At 37.3% G+C, this 15,776-nt stretch overlaps 1 protein-coding gene across 1 annotated transcript; it reads left to right on the top strand.

Moving 5' to 3' along the window:
* The first annotated feature begins 6,084 nt into the window (after positions 1 to 6,084).
* Positions 6,085 to 12,275, top strand: LOC110793785 (MACPF domain-containing protein At1g14780). The gene is made up of 7 exons (XM_021998683.2): positions 6,085 to 6,654; positions 8,667 to 8,905; positions 10,189 to 10,387; positions 10,465 to 10,542; positions 10,643 to 10,826; positions 11,082 to 11,248; positions 11,401 to 12,275. The coding sequence occupies exons 1-7, from the start codon at positions 6,394 to 6,396 to the stop codon at positions 12,112 to 12,114; spliced, it is 1,842 nt and encodes a 613-aa protein (XP_021854375.2). The 5' UTR covers positions 6,085 to 6,393; the 3' UTR covers positions 12,115 to 12,275.
* Positions 12,276 to 15,776: the final 3,501 nt, after the last annotated feature.

Below are 15,776 nucleotides of genomic sequence, written 5' to 3' on the forward strand. Positions count from 1 at the left end.
ATAATTCAGTGAGATCAAGTGAGCTGAATGCCTAGCTAGGGGCCGCTTCAGTTCAAGTGGAATTAATGATATTCATCCACAGCTTACTCTTGACTGAACCCGTAGGGTCACACAAATAGTACGTAAACGGATCAAGTATTTAATGGCATTAAATACTCCATCTATGGATATTCGGAATCGACGGATCTTGGTTTCAGTGGGAGCTGAGATCCTCACAAGCAAGAAATGAATACTCCGGAAACGATGATATTGTCGGAAACAGAAATATGGATCGAATCGGAAATATAAATTTTATCCAAGTCGTAGATGTTGCCGGAAACGGAAACATGGTACGTATCGGAAAATATTGATGGAAATGGAAATATTACCGGAATCGGAAATATTGCCGGAAACGGAAATATTGTCTGAATCGGAAATATTATCGGAATCGAAAAATAATTCCGGAAACGGAAATATTAAATATTTGTTCGAAGCGGAAATTAATTCCGGAATCGGAAATATTAAATATTGTTCGTATCGGAAATGAATGTTGAAATCGGGAAATTAATCGGAAGCGTATCGTACGAATTAGCATCGGACGAGGCCTGCCAGACGAAGGCCCAGCACGAAGCCGGGCCATCGCCCAGCAAGCCAGCGCGCCACAACGCACTAGCCAAGGTTGCGCCAGGCCCACCGCAAGGCAGGCCCAGCGCGCGCCAAGGCTGCGGCAGCGTGTGGGCCTCGTGGCAATGGGGTGCGAGCTCGCGGGCTGCGCCCGCGCGCATGGCGCCCCTCGTGGGCTGCTGTGCGTGTGTGTGTGTGTGTTTGTGTGCTATACGAATCCTAAAGCTATCAGGTTTCGACATATGATTAAATTCCTAAACCTAAAAGGATGAATTAATTAAATAAGAGTTCTATTAGGATTCTAGTTTAATTAATTCATGTCCTAATAGGATTCCAGTTCCTTTTCCATACCTCTATAAATAGGTGCCTAGGGTCATAATTTATAGACACAATTGAAGTATTCTAAAGGTAAGATTTTGAAGAAAAATCAGCCATACACTTGCACCATATTAGCCGAAATTCCTAAGCTACCTTAAGGGAGATTCTAGTTGGTCAAGCTTAAGGCAGATCCGGACGTGCTGTGGACTATCTACGGAGGGACGACATTTGGAGTCCTAAAGACTTGTTCTTGTTCGGTTCGGGCGCAGCTAGGGAGGGCACGCAACAAAGTGTATGCATCTAAACTGTGCTAAATGATTATGTGTAAATAATATGCTTTCCTGACTTTATGGTTTTTCCGCATGATTTATGTTTTGTCATATGAATCATAACCTAACAGTTTTGAATTTTTAGCTCGGCATATGGCCCGACGCGATGGAGAGTGGGCCTAACATGGGCCGGTTTAGGCCCACGACCATCTTTAGGTGGGTGTAAGAAAACAATGAATAAAGTAAGAGAAAGTGAGTGGGAAATTGTAAATAATGTGAGGTAAGAAGGATAAGATAGTAAATTTTAATGTCCAAAAATAGAGTAAAGCAAAGTGTAAAGAATATTATGAAACATAGTAAAACGGAAGGCGTAAAGATCATTTTGAAACGGAGGTAGTATAAAGTTAATCATTTAATCCTTTAAAATGTTTATCTATCAAGTTTTTTTTATAATATACGGAGTAAAAGTTAATCAAAACATATTAAAAGTTACACAAACTAGGTAAAAGTTGCAAAAAACTGAGTATAAATTATATATCTTAGTGTACGATAAATTTATTGTACACCTTATACGCGCAAGACCTTTTGCAAAATTTATGATCTCACATTGATATGATTTTGTTTGGTTAATCGGACTTCACAAAACTTGTTAATTTAGAGTCAAACGGACCTAGCTAAACAATTTGATCAAATATACCAAATAATAACCAACTAGAGATGCTAAATAAGCTGAGCATCTCACCTACTCTCATAAGTTTTATCACAAAACTCAAAATTCTATTCATCTCAATCACACTATTGTTAATGAAATAGCAACCAAAGGCCTTAATTGTATATAGGCAACATAAGAATTATAAGTTACTTAAAAAACAAACACCTAATTATACTAGGACTCGTAATAATAATAAATACATCTTTTTTTTCTATATGTAATTATGTATACTTCACTGCTTAAGGGACTAGTCAAACCGTATAAGACCTACTAAAGCATTAAAATTATGGTATATCCTAACTTGACTAGGAGTAAGCCTAATAGACTCCCTGTACGTCAAGTTTCTTTTCCGTCGTACAACCTTTTTAAACTTGAACCGTGATGTTCATTTTAAATCTTAACCATAGCTATTCAAATCCACATCACACATCCTCCTTATATTTGATTAAAATTTCTTTCACTGTCTCCCACTATATTTTCTATTACAATATACGTAGTAGTAGATAAACATGAAATAAAATAAAGGACATTACTCCCTCCGCTTCTTTTTGTTTTTTACGTTTTTCTTTTTAGGGTGTCTCAAAATGCTCTTTACCTTTCCTTTTATATTATCACATAAATGCTTTAATATTCTATCAAAATTTGTGTCCAATGATTAATTTTACCAATTAAATTCATTAGTTCATTTAACCTCTCACATTTTTCTATTGCAAAATTAAAATTTTCTCATTGTTCCAATATCAGAATTTTGATAAAAGTGAAAACATTATAAATAAATGTAATTTTTCTTGTTTAAATAAAAAAAATAAGAGAAATTGCAATGCACATCAATTAATCATTAGGGCATGCTTGGATTGAGGGTAATACATTAAGGGGGTAATAAAAGTCAAATTAAAAAAAAAAAAAAAAAAAAAAAAAAAAGGTAATTGAAGGTGATGATGAGGGGATGAAGTGTTGGCATAGAGAATAAGCTAGTGTTGGCAATAAGAAAATAAAAGAAAAGGGGGAACAAATACCCTCATTATGGGGGAAATAGTTACCCACCTCCCACTATGATGATTATTACCCTCATTTGGGGGGTAATAACTCCCCCCTTCCTCTCTTCTCCTCACAACACCACCACTACCACAAATTCTCATCACAATACCACCACACCATCCTCCTTGCAACCACCTCAATTCACATTCATTGTCCTTTTATTAAGGTAGTTTGACTTTTATTACCCCCATAATCCATTACACTCAATCCAAGCATGCCCTTAATAAACGTACAAAAGATCAAACGCAAAGAACAAAATAGACGGAGGAAGTACATAGTAAGATACTAAGATGTACCAAAATGTAGGTAACTTCCCAGGAAGTTTCCCTTAGCATTAAGACAATGAGAACTTGAGAAGTACAAGTAGAAGTATAATGTTATGGGGTGTGTGTTATGAGATGGTGACCCATTATAATCTCGTCCACTGTAAAGTGGAAGACTTCCAAGTAGACCAGCTAATTCAGTGTTAGGTGAGTAGTTGGTATTCAATTTCAATACCAAACTAACTCACCCCTTTAATCAAACATTAATCTTCAACTTCATACATAAAATATTACACTCCATTTACAACTTTATAATTTTATAACCATATGTTGTAGACCATATAGAAATATAGTTACTTTAGATAAAGACAAGTGCTCTTTCTCCATTTCAAAATGATCTTTACATTTTTCGTATAAATGTTTTTATAGCGTGTTTTATATTATTTTTGAACATGAAAATTTACTATTGTGTATCCGTCCCTTCTTATACAACAACATTTACAACTTTCAATTCAATTTATCTTGCTTTATTCATTTTTTTCCTACACCCTTTCACATTTTTAACACATTTCTCTTAATTTATCTATATTTTTATTATACTCACCCACCTTTTCACAGACTTCATGGTACGCATACCATATTTAAAAATTTCATTCAGAGAAAAACGGTTCGCAAACTATCCTAGTTTGGTCATACTAGTTACCTGCAAACGGTTCGCAAAACGTATTTAACTATCCTAGTTTGGTCATCCTTTTTTATTTTAATATTTATGCAAATAATATCAATAAATACTATTTTAAAACGAAGGTAGTATTAAAGTGTATACAGTGAACTAGACACCGCAAATGTTAAGATGTCACAAATTTAAGTTGTAACGACCATTGCTTATGGAGTGTTCAAGTCTATCGAGTGTCATATATACCTCGAGTCCTTGAGATAACGGTGGTGTTTGTGCATGACGTATATTGTATTTAAGCTTCTACGGAGTATGTTTCACAAATGCACTAATTAGTTTAAGTAAAAATCTTATTTTCTATGGAGCACACATAAATAAGTGATTTCCCATTACCAAAATTACACCATGTGTTTATGCCAAACATGTACCACGACCTTAGACCTGAATAAGTAATAATAATAATTAGTCGATCATGTGTAGAATAAAAGAATTTTAAGTATCATTGAATGATTAAAAAGTTTGGTTATATTACATTCAAACATTATAATGGTTGTGTTGTTCATACATTTATCCGTCCGACGTATCATTGACACATACTAAAAATGTGCAATTCATATAACATTACATTTTGTAAATTAAATCAAACTAGTTTTTTGGCCTGTTCCATGAACGGGCTATTTAACCGAAATGATTCATTAAGTCAAAGGTTGAAGCCCACTGCCACTTATAGTTCATTATACTCGTCATTCTACAAGCCTAAACACAGTAAAATTAAGGAAAATCTTCCAAATTGCTCCAAACTCTTTTCAAATTACGCACCACTTCATGCTTCATTTAAACGGGTCATTTCTATTACATTGTTGTTTCATAATCTAATATGAATAGGTACCATCAAGCTTTATCTGAATGCAAGATGAAATATTTAGAAATGCATGATACTACATCGATCTATCTTTGAGAATTATAGAAGATTGGTAGGCCTCCCATTCTCTACAAAAATAAACTTATATTGGTTATAATTTAATATTTAGTAGAGTAAACCACTATTCCTATCATCGAATAGGCTATCATTAAACACCATTTCTGATAAGTTTCCAATTCACAAGAAATTCAGATTAAATTTTAAAAACCAACCAAACATAACGAATAATTATTATTTTTTGATAACAACCGAGAGGCCTTAATTTTCATTAGAGGCAAGACAAAATTCCGCAGCGATTACATCCTCTTTAGCTTCCGGACCACACCCAACCTATACCCTAGTAGAGTAATCAAATGGATTTATGTGAGCCATGATGTGAGCAACAACATTGGCTTCTCTAAACACATGCTTAAAAGCAACACAATCAAAAGCACCTACTAAATTAGAAGTACGAGCCATCCATAGCCTTGATCTTCAATTTATTTATGAAAAACATGTTATTACTCTCTACTTGGACCATTAACGTATTACATTGAAGAGCGATCTTCAAGCCTAGTGCAATAGCCTTAGCGGCTTAGCCTCGGCAACATCAACCGGCCAAACTCCCTTCACTTGAGAGCTCGTTGCTCTAACTACCATTCCCTCATGATCCCAAATAACCACTCCAAGACTCACACCCATTCCATCAGACACCGCAGCGTAGACATTTATCGGAAAACTGGAAAATGAGTTGAGGGGGTAAAAGGAGGAAAATTTGGTGAAAGAAGAACAGGACACGTGGCAGGAAAATTTGGTGAAAGAAAATATGACACATGGCGTGTAAGTATATATGGTTTGGGTTTTTAAATACTAGGTATAGATTAGAGATTGACCAATTGGAAAGTAAAATACCTTAAAAAACCGAGGGGGTTTAATTACTACCGATAGTATTTAGAGATGACTGGCAATTCCTTTACCTTTATCCCCTCTTTTAAAGTGTTTAGTCTGTTAATTTGGATCAGATTGACTCGAGAGAGATTTCAGCCCGATAAGACAATTCATCTTACCTATCTTAAAAAGTAAAATGCACATCTCATTAGTAAAAATGAGACTCATATCATTTCTTACACCCCGTTTATCTTAACGGAAAACACTTTCCCCACAAATCCAAGGTCAAAAGATAGAACACAATTCAACCTCACAATAAGCAAACTTTCAAAATTTCATACAACTCTCCAAAATAGAGTGATAGACTATCCTAAAACAAAGTTGACCAAGTAAGCAAGATTGATGAGTATACTACAAATATACAACCTCACTATAGTCAAACTATCCAAGAGTGGGGTCCCCACATTGTTCCCCCCTCTCTTCATTTTCACTACTTTCCTCTTTTTGTTCTTCATTTTTTTCATCATTATTATTCATTCATAAATCATAAATGGTAAGAAAGGCTGCTGGTCCAAATTGGCGATTTCAATTCCACAAATTTTGACTTTTTTCTTCTTCAAAATCCATTACAGTCGCCATTAAAAATCATTGAATTAAGCGATTTCTGTTGAATTGATTGAATTTTCCTTCGCTTTTTGGATTTTTTTTTATCGATCGACAAAAAAATGGAGGATTGGGGGGAGGAGAGAGAAAAGAAGCCGATAGAGTTAAGAGCAGTGGAATCGTTAGGGTTAGGTTTTGATCTAACTTCTGATTTCAGATTGAAATTCGCCAAAAAAGACAGGCTCGTTGTTTTGGATGAAGCGAATAAAAGAAACGTCGTCATCCCTGGTGGAAACGTTTCGATTCCTGGTGTTTCAGTTGATATTCGTTGCGACAAGGGAGAACAGTTGCGGTTTAAGTCTGATGTTCTTCAATTTAATCAGGTTGCTTTTAATTTTTACAAGTTTTAATTTTTATTGACCTGAGAATTATGGTTGTTGAAGTTGGTTTTTTTGATAAATTTGGGTCGTTTTAAGGTTATTAGAGCAACTCCAATGGTTGCATTTAGGGACTTGCTTGTAATTTCCAAAACTTTCAAGCAAGTGGCTTAACCATTGGAGCAATTTTGTTAAATTAGCTAGACAAAGCAAATTAGCTCTAGCAAGCTAATTAGCTTGGAAAAAAAAATAACCTTTTTTACCTAATTATTAGGAAAGTAAACGTAAGAATAGAATAAAAAAAATTTAAAAAAGAAGTTAAAACAAAATTCAAGCCACTTGCTAACCATTGGAGCATGTTCTTGCTAGAAAATGTTGTTGCTTGAAAAATTGATGTGGCATACCAAGCTACAATGATATTAGCTAACCATTAAAGATGCTCTTATTAGCCGCAAAGGGCGGTGATATAGACGGAATTCGATCCTAGAGGTCATTTAAGGTTATGATATGGAGTATAGATTAAGGAACCATTTAATTGAAGGGACAAAAATATGGTTACTAGTTTATGGTTTTTATATTTATTAAATGAAAAAAAAGGAGGGACTAAGTTAATTATTTTTTTGTAATTTTTCGTATGTACATACGAAAAATTAATTCAGGAATTGTAGTGCAAATATAGCTGTTTGGATATTGGAATTTGGAGGGTAAGCACTCCCTTGTTGTCCTAATATAGGGGTTATTTTTAGAGTTTTGCTCATGAATTAAAGGAGGTAATTTGAACGGCTAAATTATCCTATTTCTGTAATGTTGAAAAGATTTTCGAGTTAGTAAGGTACTATTCCGTAAATAATTTGGGACAAATGAAAATGATCAAAGTTTTGTATGATCCTAAAATAACACTTATTTTTTGGAAAGAATTTTATGCTAAGACAATGAGATTAAGGGACAGTCACAGTGGGAGTATTAAGCTATAGCTATTTACATACTCCATACTTTTGTATTATTAGTTGGAAGTTCGATAGATACTGCTTTAGTTCACAAAAGAAAGTTACATTTGGGATTTGGAGGTAATATAAGTTGTGTGTAGAGGTCTCAAGGGTATCCAGATTGTTTACAGATAACCAAGTTGCCTCAATTCAATTTTTGTTAAAAGTCCACATTCTATGATACATAATTATTTGACATAAGGTTATACGGACTATTTTTTGTATTGGATAGCTGAAAGGACACTTAATTGTGAGCAGAAATCACTCCCTTGTTAATTTTGGAGTTTAGACTCTTAGTTTGTGACTTAATGGAATAGTATTATTAGCTTTTGATTTCTTTAGCTGTTGAATTAGCTGGAAATTTAAAATGATTAAAAGAGAGGCATAATTGTCGAATTTGAATATAATGTATGTATGTATTCGAAGTCCAATATCATCCATAATATGCAATTCATTTCCTAGAATTAATGAGATTGCTTCATCTGGTTATACTTATACTTACGGTTTATTCTAAACGTTCCACTCCCATTTGAGCACTGGAGAAATGTCAAGTTTGGTACTTTTTTGTGATTTTTTATTTCCATGTCAACATCACCAATGGACGACATACCTCCACACAGGATAAGATGAAAAGTTTCGTAGTATGCTAAATGCATCTGTTCTTAAGACAATTGTTAAAAGTATATGACTATATGCTAGTATTGCCAGCAGCCCAACAGTAGAGAGTATAAATGACAATGTTTGAGGCTATTTGGCATAGAAATCTCTATTTGGTATGCCGTATTCTTTCGTTATTTTAGAATTGAGTGTCATAGTAGTGACTAGTGAGAATGTAAGAATTTTCTATCTGCTATGGCTTAAATTGTCAGTGAAAAAATTAATTGTCAATTGAAGGCATTTGCACAGACCTACACAATAATAATACTCTTATTTGTATTAAATGGCTGACTGAATTGTTAGTGATTGTTTGTTGATTTTGATAGTATGTAGTATCTGAATTAAATAAATAACTTTATGTCTCTGTAAGTGCAGATGTCAGAGTTACTCAATCAAAGATCTACCGTACAAGGAAAAGTTCCTTCTGGCTACTTCAATGCCATGTTTAATTTTAGCGGAGCCTGGTTAAATGATGCATCGGAAAGTAAACATCTTGCTTTTGATGGTTACTTCGTTGCTTTGTACCACATGCACTTAATGGCATCTGCCATTGTTCTGCATGACAAAGTAAAGAAGTCTGTTCCATCACATTGGGATCCTGCATCATTATCAAGGTAGCTTCTCCTTTGCAGTTGTTCTGATTAGCAAGTAAATGCATAGGAATAATTTACTGGTTTGGGGTAAAGTTGCATGCAGAATCTTTGGACCTTCTATTGACAGGATTTATACTGGATATTTGATGTTTATTAATTTCTGTGGGTAACAACTGTCTAAATCTGCAAAATGAATGCTGCTGCAAGAATCTGTTATTCAGCTTAGGTTAACATGATAAACCCTACATCTCAAAACCTTACCCATTTCCTGTTTTTCTTTACCCTTTCTTATGTTGGAGGGATATCTTTTTTTTTTGTTTACTTGTTACGTGTTACGTTGTCCATTTCTGATGGAGCCAAATATTCATTTGTTCTTTTGGCTGTGGGATGTAATGGACTAAATCAAAATGGCTCTTAATACCTCTTCTCTTCTTTACCACGAAGTAGAAGATGGTTGTCCCGTTGTCGTCCCGTTATCGCTTTTGGGTCAATTGGAAACCTCTCTGTAATTGCAGAGGTAAGGTTGCGTACGTCCGACCCCCCCTTACCCCGCTTCTTGCGGGAGCCTCTTTGAGGCAATGGGGTAATGATAATGAATGACTTGTTACGTGTTACATTCAACACAGGAAATTATAATCTAGTCTATTTCTTTACTTTGAAAAAGAAATGTACTGGTATAGAAATTGCCATTTACCTGTTAAAATTGTCTGCCTTTGGCCTCCACTTGGCTAATCGACGAGTGCCTGAAGCTTATACGTTTTAACAGCTTCTGCATAGAAGGTCACTCACGTATTTACACTTCAATGCAGTTTCACATAGAAATTCTTGTGATCTACCCTAATTTTCAACGTTGAGCAGTTGTTGTGGTAGATTTGTTTTAGTCCAATTCTTTTTGTTTGTATTCTGTAATACTTTTTCCGTTTTTATTTAGTTGCAAAGTTTCTCATTTCATGCTTGCTAATGCAATTATTTCAATAACTAACATCTCTAATTATCAATAAGCAAAAATTATAAAAAGTTGATATTTTAAAAGTATACATTGATATGAATCTAACAAGACCCCACATGACCATTAATTTACTCAAGTATTAATCATCAAGGAGTATCAATGTAGAGTATGTAAATAGTTTAAAAGTCAAAACGTTGCAGCTAAAAAAATGGAGGAAGCATGTATTATACTATCACAGGTAAATAGACAAAAAACAACACTGATATGTTGTCCTCCCTTGTCGTATGGTATTACTCCAAATTCTTTTGTGTTTGTTTAGTTTGTGCACCAGTTTCTGATCTCACTTGTTAGGCAGGTTTATCCAGAAGTATGGGACACACATAATTGTGGGCTTGGCAGTTGGAGGTCAAGATTTGATTTGTGTGAGACAGGCACCTTCGTCAGAAATCCCTCCTGCTGAACTCAGAGCACATCTGGAGGATATTGGAGACGCACTGTTTTCAGATGAAAAAGATCCACTATTACTGCGAAAAGCTAGGGATGGGCAACCAAAGGTACGGGATCATATTTTTATTGTGCTTGAAAAATTATATATTTTGTTTTATGACCTGTACTTTCTTTTATCATGTAGGCTCCCGAGGTATTCAGTCGGATCCTGCAGTCCAATACTCTACAACTGACTAGCATTGTTGAAACATCAAACAAGGATGTAAGTTTGTAATTTTAAGCTCGATTTGACGATTTTTGAGCTCTCATTCATATTATTCTTCTTATGTAGCAGTTATCAATTATATTGTTAAATTGTTCAGGGACTCTCTGTTATACGTTCACGAAGAGGAGGGAATGTTTTTCTGCATAGTCACTCCCAATGGCTCCAGACAGTCCCTAGCCACCCTGATGCAATTCTCTTCAAGTTTGTGCCTATTACTTCACTCCTTACTGGAATCCCAGGCAGCGGTTATCTCAGCCATGCAATTAATTTGTATTTAAGATGTAAGTTCTCACCGTACATCTTTGAAATTTGGTTTAATTTGCAATTTTGGTGCGCTAGTGCTTTTTTTCTATATGCAGACAGCTGTGTTTGTTCAATCTTTCAACAATGCAATATGTGGAAAGAACATGTTTTCTAGGATACCAGAACTCAGTTCTTGTGAACCTGTATTATTATGCATATTATTCATTTACTCATTTGGAATCTGGTGGTTTGTTACCTATTTATCTGAAATATAATCTTTCTGATCTCTTCAGACAAACCTACGTCAGAGGATCTGCAGTACTTTTTGGAATTCCAGGTCCCAAGACAATGGGCACCTATGTACAACGAGCTCCCTCTCCAGCATCAAAGAATAGCTCCCTCTTCATCTCTTCTTCAATTCAGCTTATTGGGTACAAAGATTCGCGTTAATTCTACCAAGGTACTCCATTGTGTATTGGCATAATTCATAGTTTCTTGGATGGGTCCCTTTTCACATTTTATTGTCCATTTTTTACATTTTCTTGTATTTAAAACTTTTGCCTTTCATTTTAATTTTTTAAAACTGAGTTCTGCCTTTGGTCTGCGGTTTAGGTCACAAGTAGTTTGAAACCAATAGTTGGTCTACGCCTATACTTGGAAGGGAAGCACTGCAATCAACTAGCCATCCATACCCAACACCTGACAACCTTACCTAATTCTATGACATTTACATCAACTCATGATCACTGCCAATGGCGAGGTTCTGATGATTTTGATCCCGAAGGCCAATTTCTAGAACGCATTAGATGGAAGAGGTTCTCAAAAGTTTGCACGTCTATAGTAAAACACGATCCCAACTGGCTTCACGGAAAAACAACGGGAGTTTTCATCGCTACCGGGGCCCAACTCCTCACAAAAGGTCGGTGGCCAAAAACAGTGCTTCACCTTCGGTTACTCTTCAGCCACCTGCCTAACTGCACAATCAGAAGAACCGAATGGGCTGCTGCGCCACAAGCATCTCACAAGTCGAGTATTCTCATGACTTTAAGTACAACTTTCACGTTTACTCAGAAACAGAATAACAGCCCGCCTAAAAAACTACCGACTGCACTGAACTCAGGTGTATACCCAAATGGACCACCAGTTCCGGTCAACTGTGAGAAGCTGCTTAAATTTGTTGACACTTCGGAGGTGTTGCGTGGTCCTCATGACGCTCCAGGACACTGGTTGGTTACAGCTGCTAAACTTGTGACAGAAGGAGGTAAAATAGGTTTGCATGTAAAGTTTGCTTTAATAGATTATACAAGTACTACAATTGAACTGTAAATTTTGCTGTACATACAACAAGTCAATCTGAGTCGAAGGTGTTCGGAATTATTTTTGTATGTTGAGGGTCTCTTTATGAAAGTGATTGTGTGAGGAAAATAGTATCATAAGTTACAGTGTACAGACAAACATTAGAACTTGTGAATTTTTGTTTTGTTAGAGCCTTTGTTCTCCTTTTCATTTTCTTTGTCTATTTTTCTCGTTATGGCAGAGGTGAGTAAACCTAAGAGATAAATGGTGGTTTGGGACATGTTGTAGACTTGTATGTGAGTAGTTAATGTGGAAGTCTTCATGGGGGATATGAGTTACTGTATTAGGTTTATGTCATTCGTATAGTTCGAAACAAAGATGTCTATATTTTTATATTAGAGTTATCGCACATTGTAATACGTAGTATGAAGTACTCCCTCCATCTCTTAAAATTAGGATTCTAAAATTGCATCCATATCCAAATTCATTTAAAATTCAGACTCCAAAATTGCATCCATATCCATTTAAAATCCGGACTCAAAAAATTGCTTCCATATCCAAATCCGAATCATGCGTTAACTTTACTTACATAGAACTTGTATTTCTTAATTTTAAAATAAATTGGAAATCCTATTTCTCATTTACCAAAATCTGATGAGTTTCTAATAAATTAATAAATTACAAATATATACGCTTTAATTAAATATATTAGATTAAATTAGGAACTTCCTTTTTTATAAAGTTATCTACGAAAAATAATACACTTTGAAATAATTTCGGGTAAGATTTGGGCTCGGATTCGGATTCGGACTCGGGTTGGATTCGGGTCGGAGTCTCTGCAGACTCCGTATCCGATCCATATCAATTCGGATTCGGATGTTTTTAATCGGATTCGGATTCGAACTTTTTTTCTCGGATTCGGATTAGATTTTTTCCTTCGGATCGGCTCGGACTCGGTTCGGATTCGGATGTGATTGCCATCCCTACCTCCATCCCTTAATACTCGCACCGGTTTGATCGGTGCGGAGCTTAAGATATTTGAATTGACTTATTAATTTAATGGTGTTAGTTGATAGTGGGGTGTTTTTTAAAAATTGTTAGTGGGAAATGTGTAAGAGGTGCGGAGTGGTGAGTGGAGGATGTGAGTTTTTAAATAATTTTTTGCAAAGAATAGGGGTGTACGTGGGGTAGTAGGTAAGTGTGAGAAATAATATAATATTAATAAAAATTTCTATTTATGGAAGCGGTACAAGTATTAAGGGACGACCCGAAAAGGAAAACGGTGTGAGTGTTAAGGGACGGAGGGAGTATTTTATAGCGATTCAATCTATATAAAGTTCGTAAAATGTTAATATTAGAAGTGTCGAACTTATGGGAAATTTTCTTTTAAAACATGTACGGGATCATATCCAGAGAGGGCAGAACATCAATGACAGAGCAAACCCTGACACCCAGGGCACACCCAAGTCAAAGAAAGACTCTAAACCCCAAGCCAAGTATATGCAGCCCAGGCAGATCAAACCTCCCCAGATCACGTGTAAAGACACAGAGCAGAGCTAGGCAAAGCTGCATCAGTCCAAGAAGGGACCTGCAGGCTAAACGACAACGACAAGGAATAAAGTACATCGCCGTCATACACGTGGCGGCATCTGAGTAGGCCAAAGTACAGAATAGTACGCCTATAAATAGCACCCACATCATTCATGATGGGACGGATTCTTACACACGGTACTTGCTCCACCTTCTCTCTATATTCCCTCTCTAAAGACTTCTTATCTATTTGCTGACTTAGGCATCGGAGGGGGTTTCCTCGGTTAAACCCCCGAGGTTAGCTCACGTTTGCTCTGCTTGACAGGGCCAAGGCACTCCGGAACGTCCTCCCAGTTCCACACCCGGAACAAGTGGCGCTAGAAGGAGGGGACTTCCCAGACCTTGCCTCTAAAAGACCTACCCTCCCACAAAATGACTGAGTCAAGCGAACCGATAATCCAGCAAATAGAACCACCCACCTCTAGAAACAACCAGAGAATCACAAACGTACCTTTGTTCGGCATGCCTCAGAGTCTTGGTCCGCCAAGAGAGACACCACAACCCAGAGCTATGGCAACCCCCAGCCAGGGCCAGGGCATCCCAGTTCCAACCAGTGCCTCACTAGCACGGTTGGGGGCACAGTTCTCACCCGACCAGATGCGCACAGCCATAGAAGTCCTGACCTTCCTTACCCAGACAACACCGCAAGCCCAGGTCATGAGGACAGCCCCAGAGGTTGAGGTTGAGCAGAGGAGGAAACGTCCCAGACCCCAAAACAGTCCGAACGTCTGGAGGAGGAATCTGCAGCAGGAGATGGAAGGGGCTGACAGCCAAGAATATGAGGCAGAAAGTATCACGCCTAGCAGAGCTCAACCCAGAGCGAGAACCGAACAAGCACCCAGCCAGAGGCACCACTCCGGGTCAGGTATGCCAAATCCCACCCGAGCAATAGTTAAACCTGATAATTCCCCTTTCTGTGATGAGATACTCTCGGAAAAAATGGAAAAGATAAAAATGCCCACCTGCAAATATTCCGGAAAGTCAGACCCAACGAATCACCTCTCTGCCTTTGGAGGACACATGATGCTATATACCAACACAGACTCTATGTGGTGTAAGGTTTTCCCTTCCACTCTGGAGGGGATGGCACAGAGCTGGTTCGGTAAAATACCCAAGGGCACCATAACCTCTTTCCGGCAGTTAGCCATCTTGTTTCACACCCAATATGTGGCAAACATTGCCAGAGAAAGGATGACAGGGGAGCTGATGTCAGTCATCCAAGGACCTCAGGAATCTCTGAGGGAGTACATATCCAGATTCAATATGGAGGCATCGAATATACCCAAGTTACAGCAAGAGGTAGCAGTCTTGGCTATGATGACTGGTCTGCGGGATGGAGAATTCAAGAGTTATCTGGGCAGAAAGTCATTCACAACCCTGGAAGAGGTACTGGGGAAGGCAAATGAATTCATAAAAAGTGAAGAGATTGGCAGAGCAACCTCACGACGATATGTAGCAAGTGAGAACAATTACGGTAGTCAGAGCAGAAAAGAGCCGTACAAAAAAGAATACCCAGACAAAAGGGAAAATCAGCAGCCCAGAAAAGATTGGCACGGGCAGGTCAGAGGAAGGGGTAGTGAGTTCAAAACTGAAAAGCGAGGCAAATTCAACGAATACACTCCTCTGGTTGCATCCAGAACCCAGATTTTTGCTATCAGCAAGGAGGATGAGAAATGGCAGAGACCACCGAAAATGTACAACAAATACAGGGACACGAAGAAGTACTGTGATTTTCACAAGGATCATGGTCATCTCACAGAGGAATGCACTCACCTGAAAGATAACATTGAGGACCTGATCCGAAGGGGGTACCTAACACAATTTAAGGCAAAGAGCTCATACAGCAGGACCTACGAAAACAGGGATGATGAGGGTCGATTTGATAACAGGAAGACAGAGCAAAAACAGAACCACCCAGCAGAGCAGAAGAGGTCGAATGATATACTGGTCATAACAGGAGGACCAGTCTACGCTGGTACTACAGCCAGCGGTGCTAAGGCCAGTGTGAACGAATTTAAACACCAGGTTAATTACCACAACTCAGGAAAATGGCCTGCCCCTCCAAAAATCCCACAGTGCACTTTTACAGAAGATGATTGCAA

This window comes from Spinacia oleracea, chromosome 1 (assembly GCF_020520425.1).
Source record: "Spinacia oleracea cultivar Varoflay chromosome 1, BTI_SOV_V1, whole genome shotgun sequence".
Classification (NCBI taxonomy): domain Eukaryota; kingdom Viridiplantae; phylum Streptophyta; class Magnoliopsida; order Caryophyllales; family Amaranthaceae; genus Spinacia; species Spinacia oleracea.

Bases quoted from the DNA above. Each gene is read 5' to 3' on its own strand.
- LOC110793785 (XM_021998683.2), top strand. From the start codon at position 6,394: ATGGAGGATTGGGGGGAGGAGAGAGAAAAGAAGCCGATAGAGTTAAGA. The intron at 6,655-8,666 runs GTTGCTTTTAAT...CTGTAAGTGCAG, and splicing joins ATGTTCTTCAATTTAATCAG to ATGTCAGAGTTACTCAATCA. The intron at 10,827-11,081 runs GTAAGTTCTCAC...TGATCTCTTCAG, and splicing joins AATTAATTTGTATTTAAGAT to ACAAACCTACGTCAGAGGAT.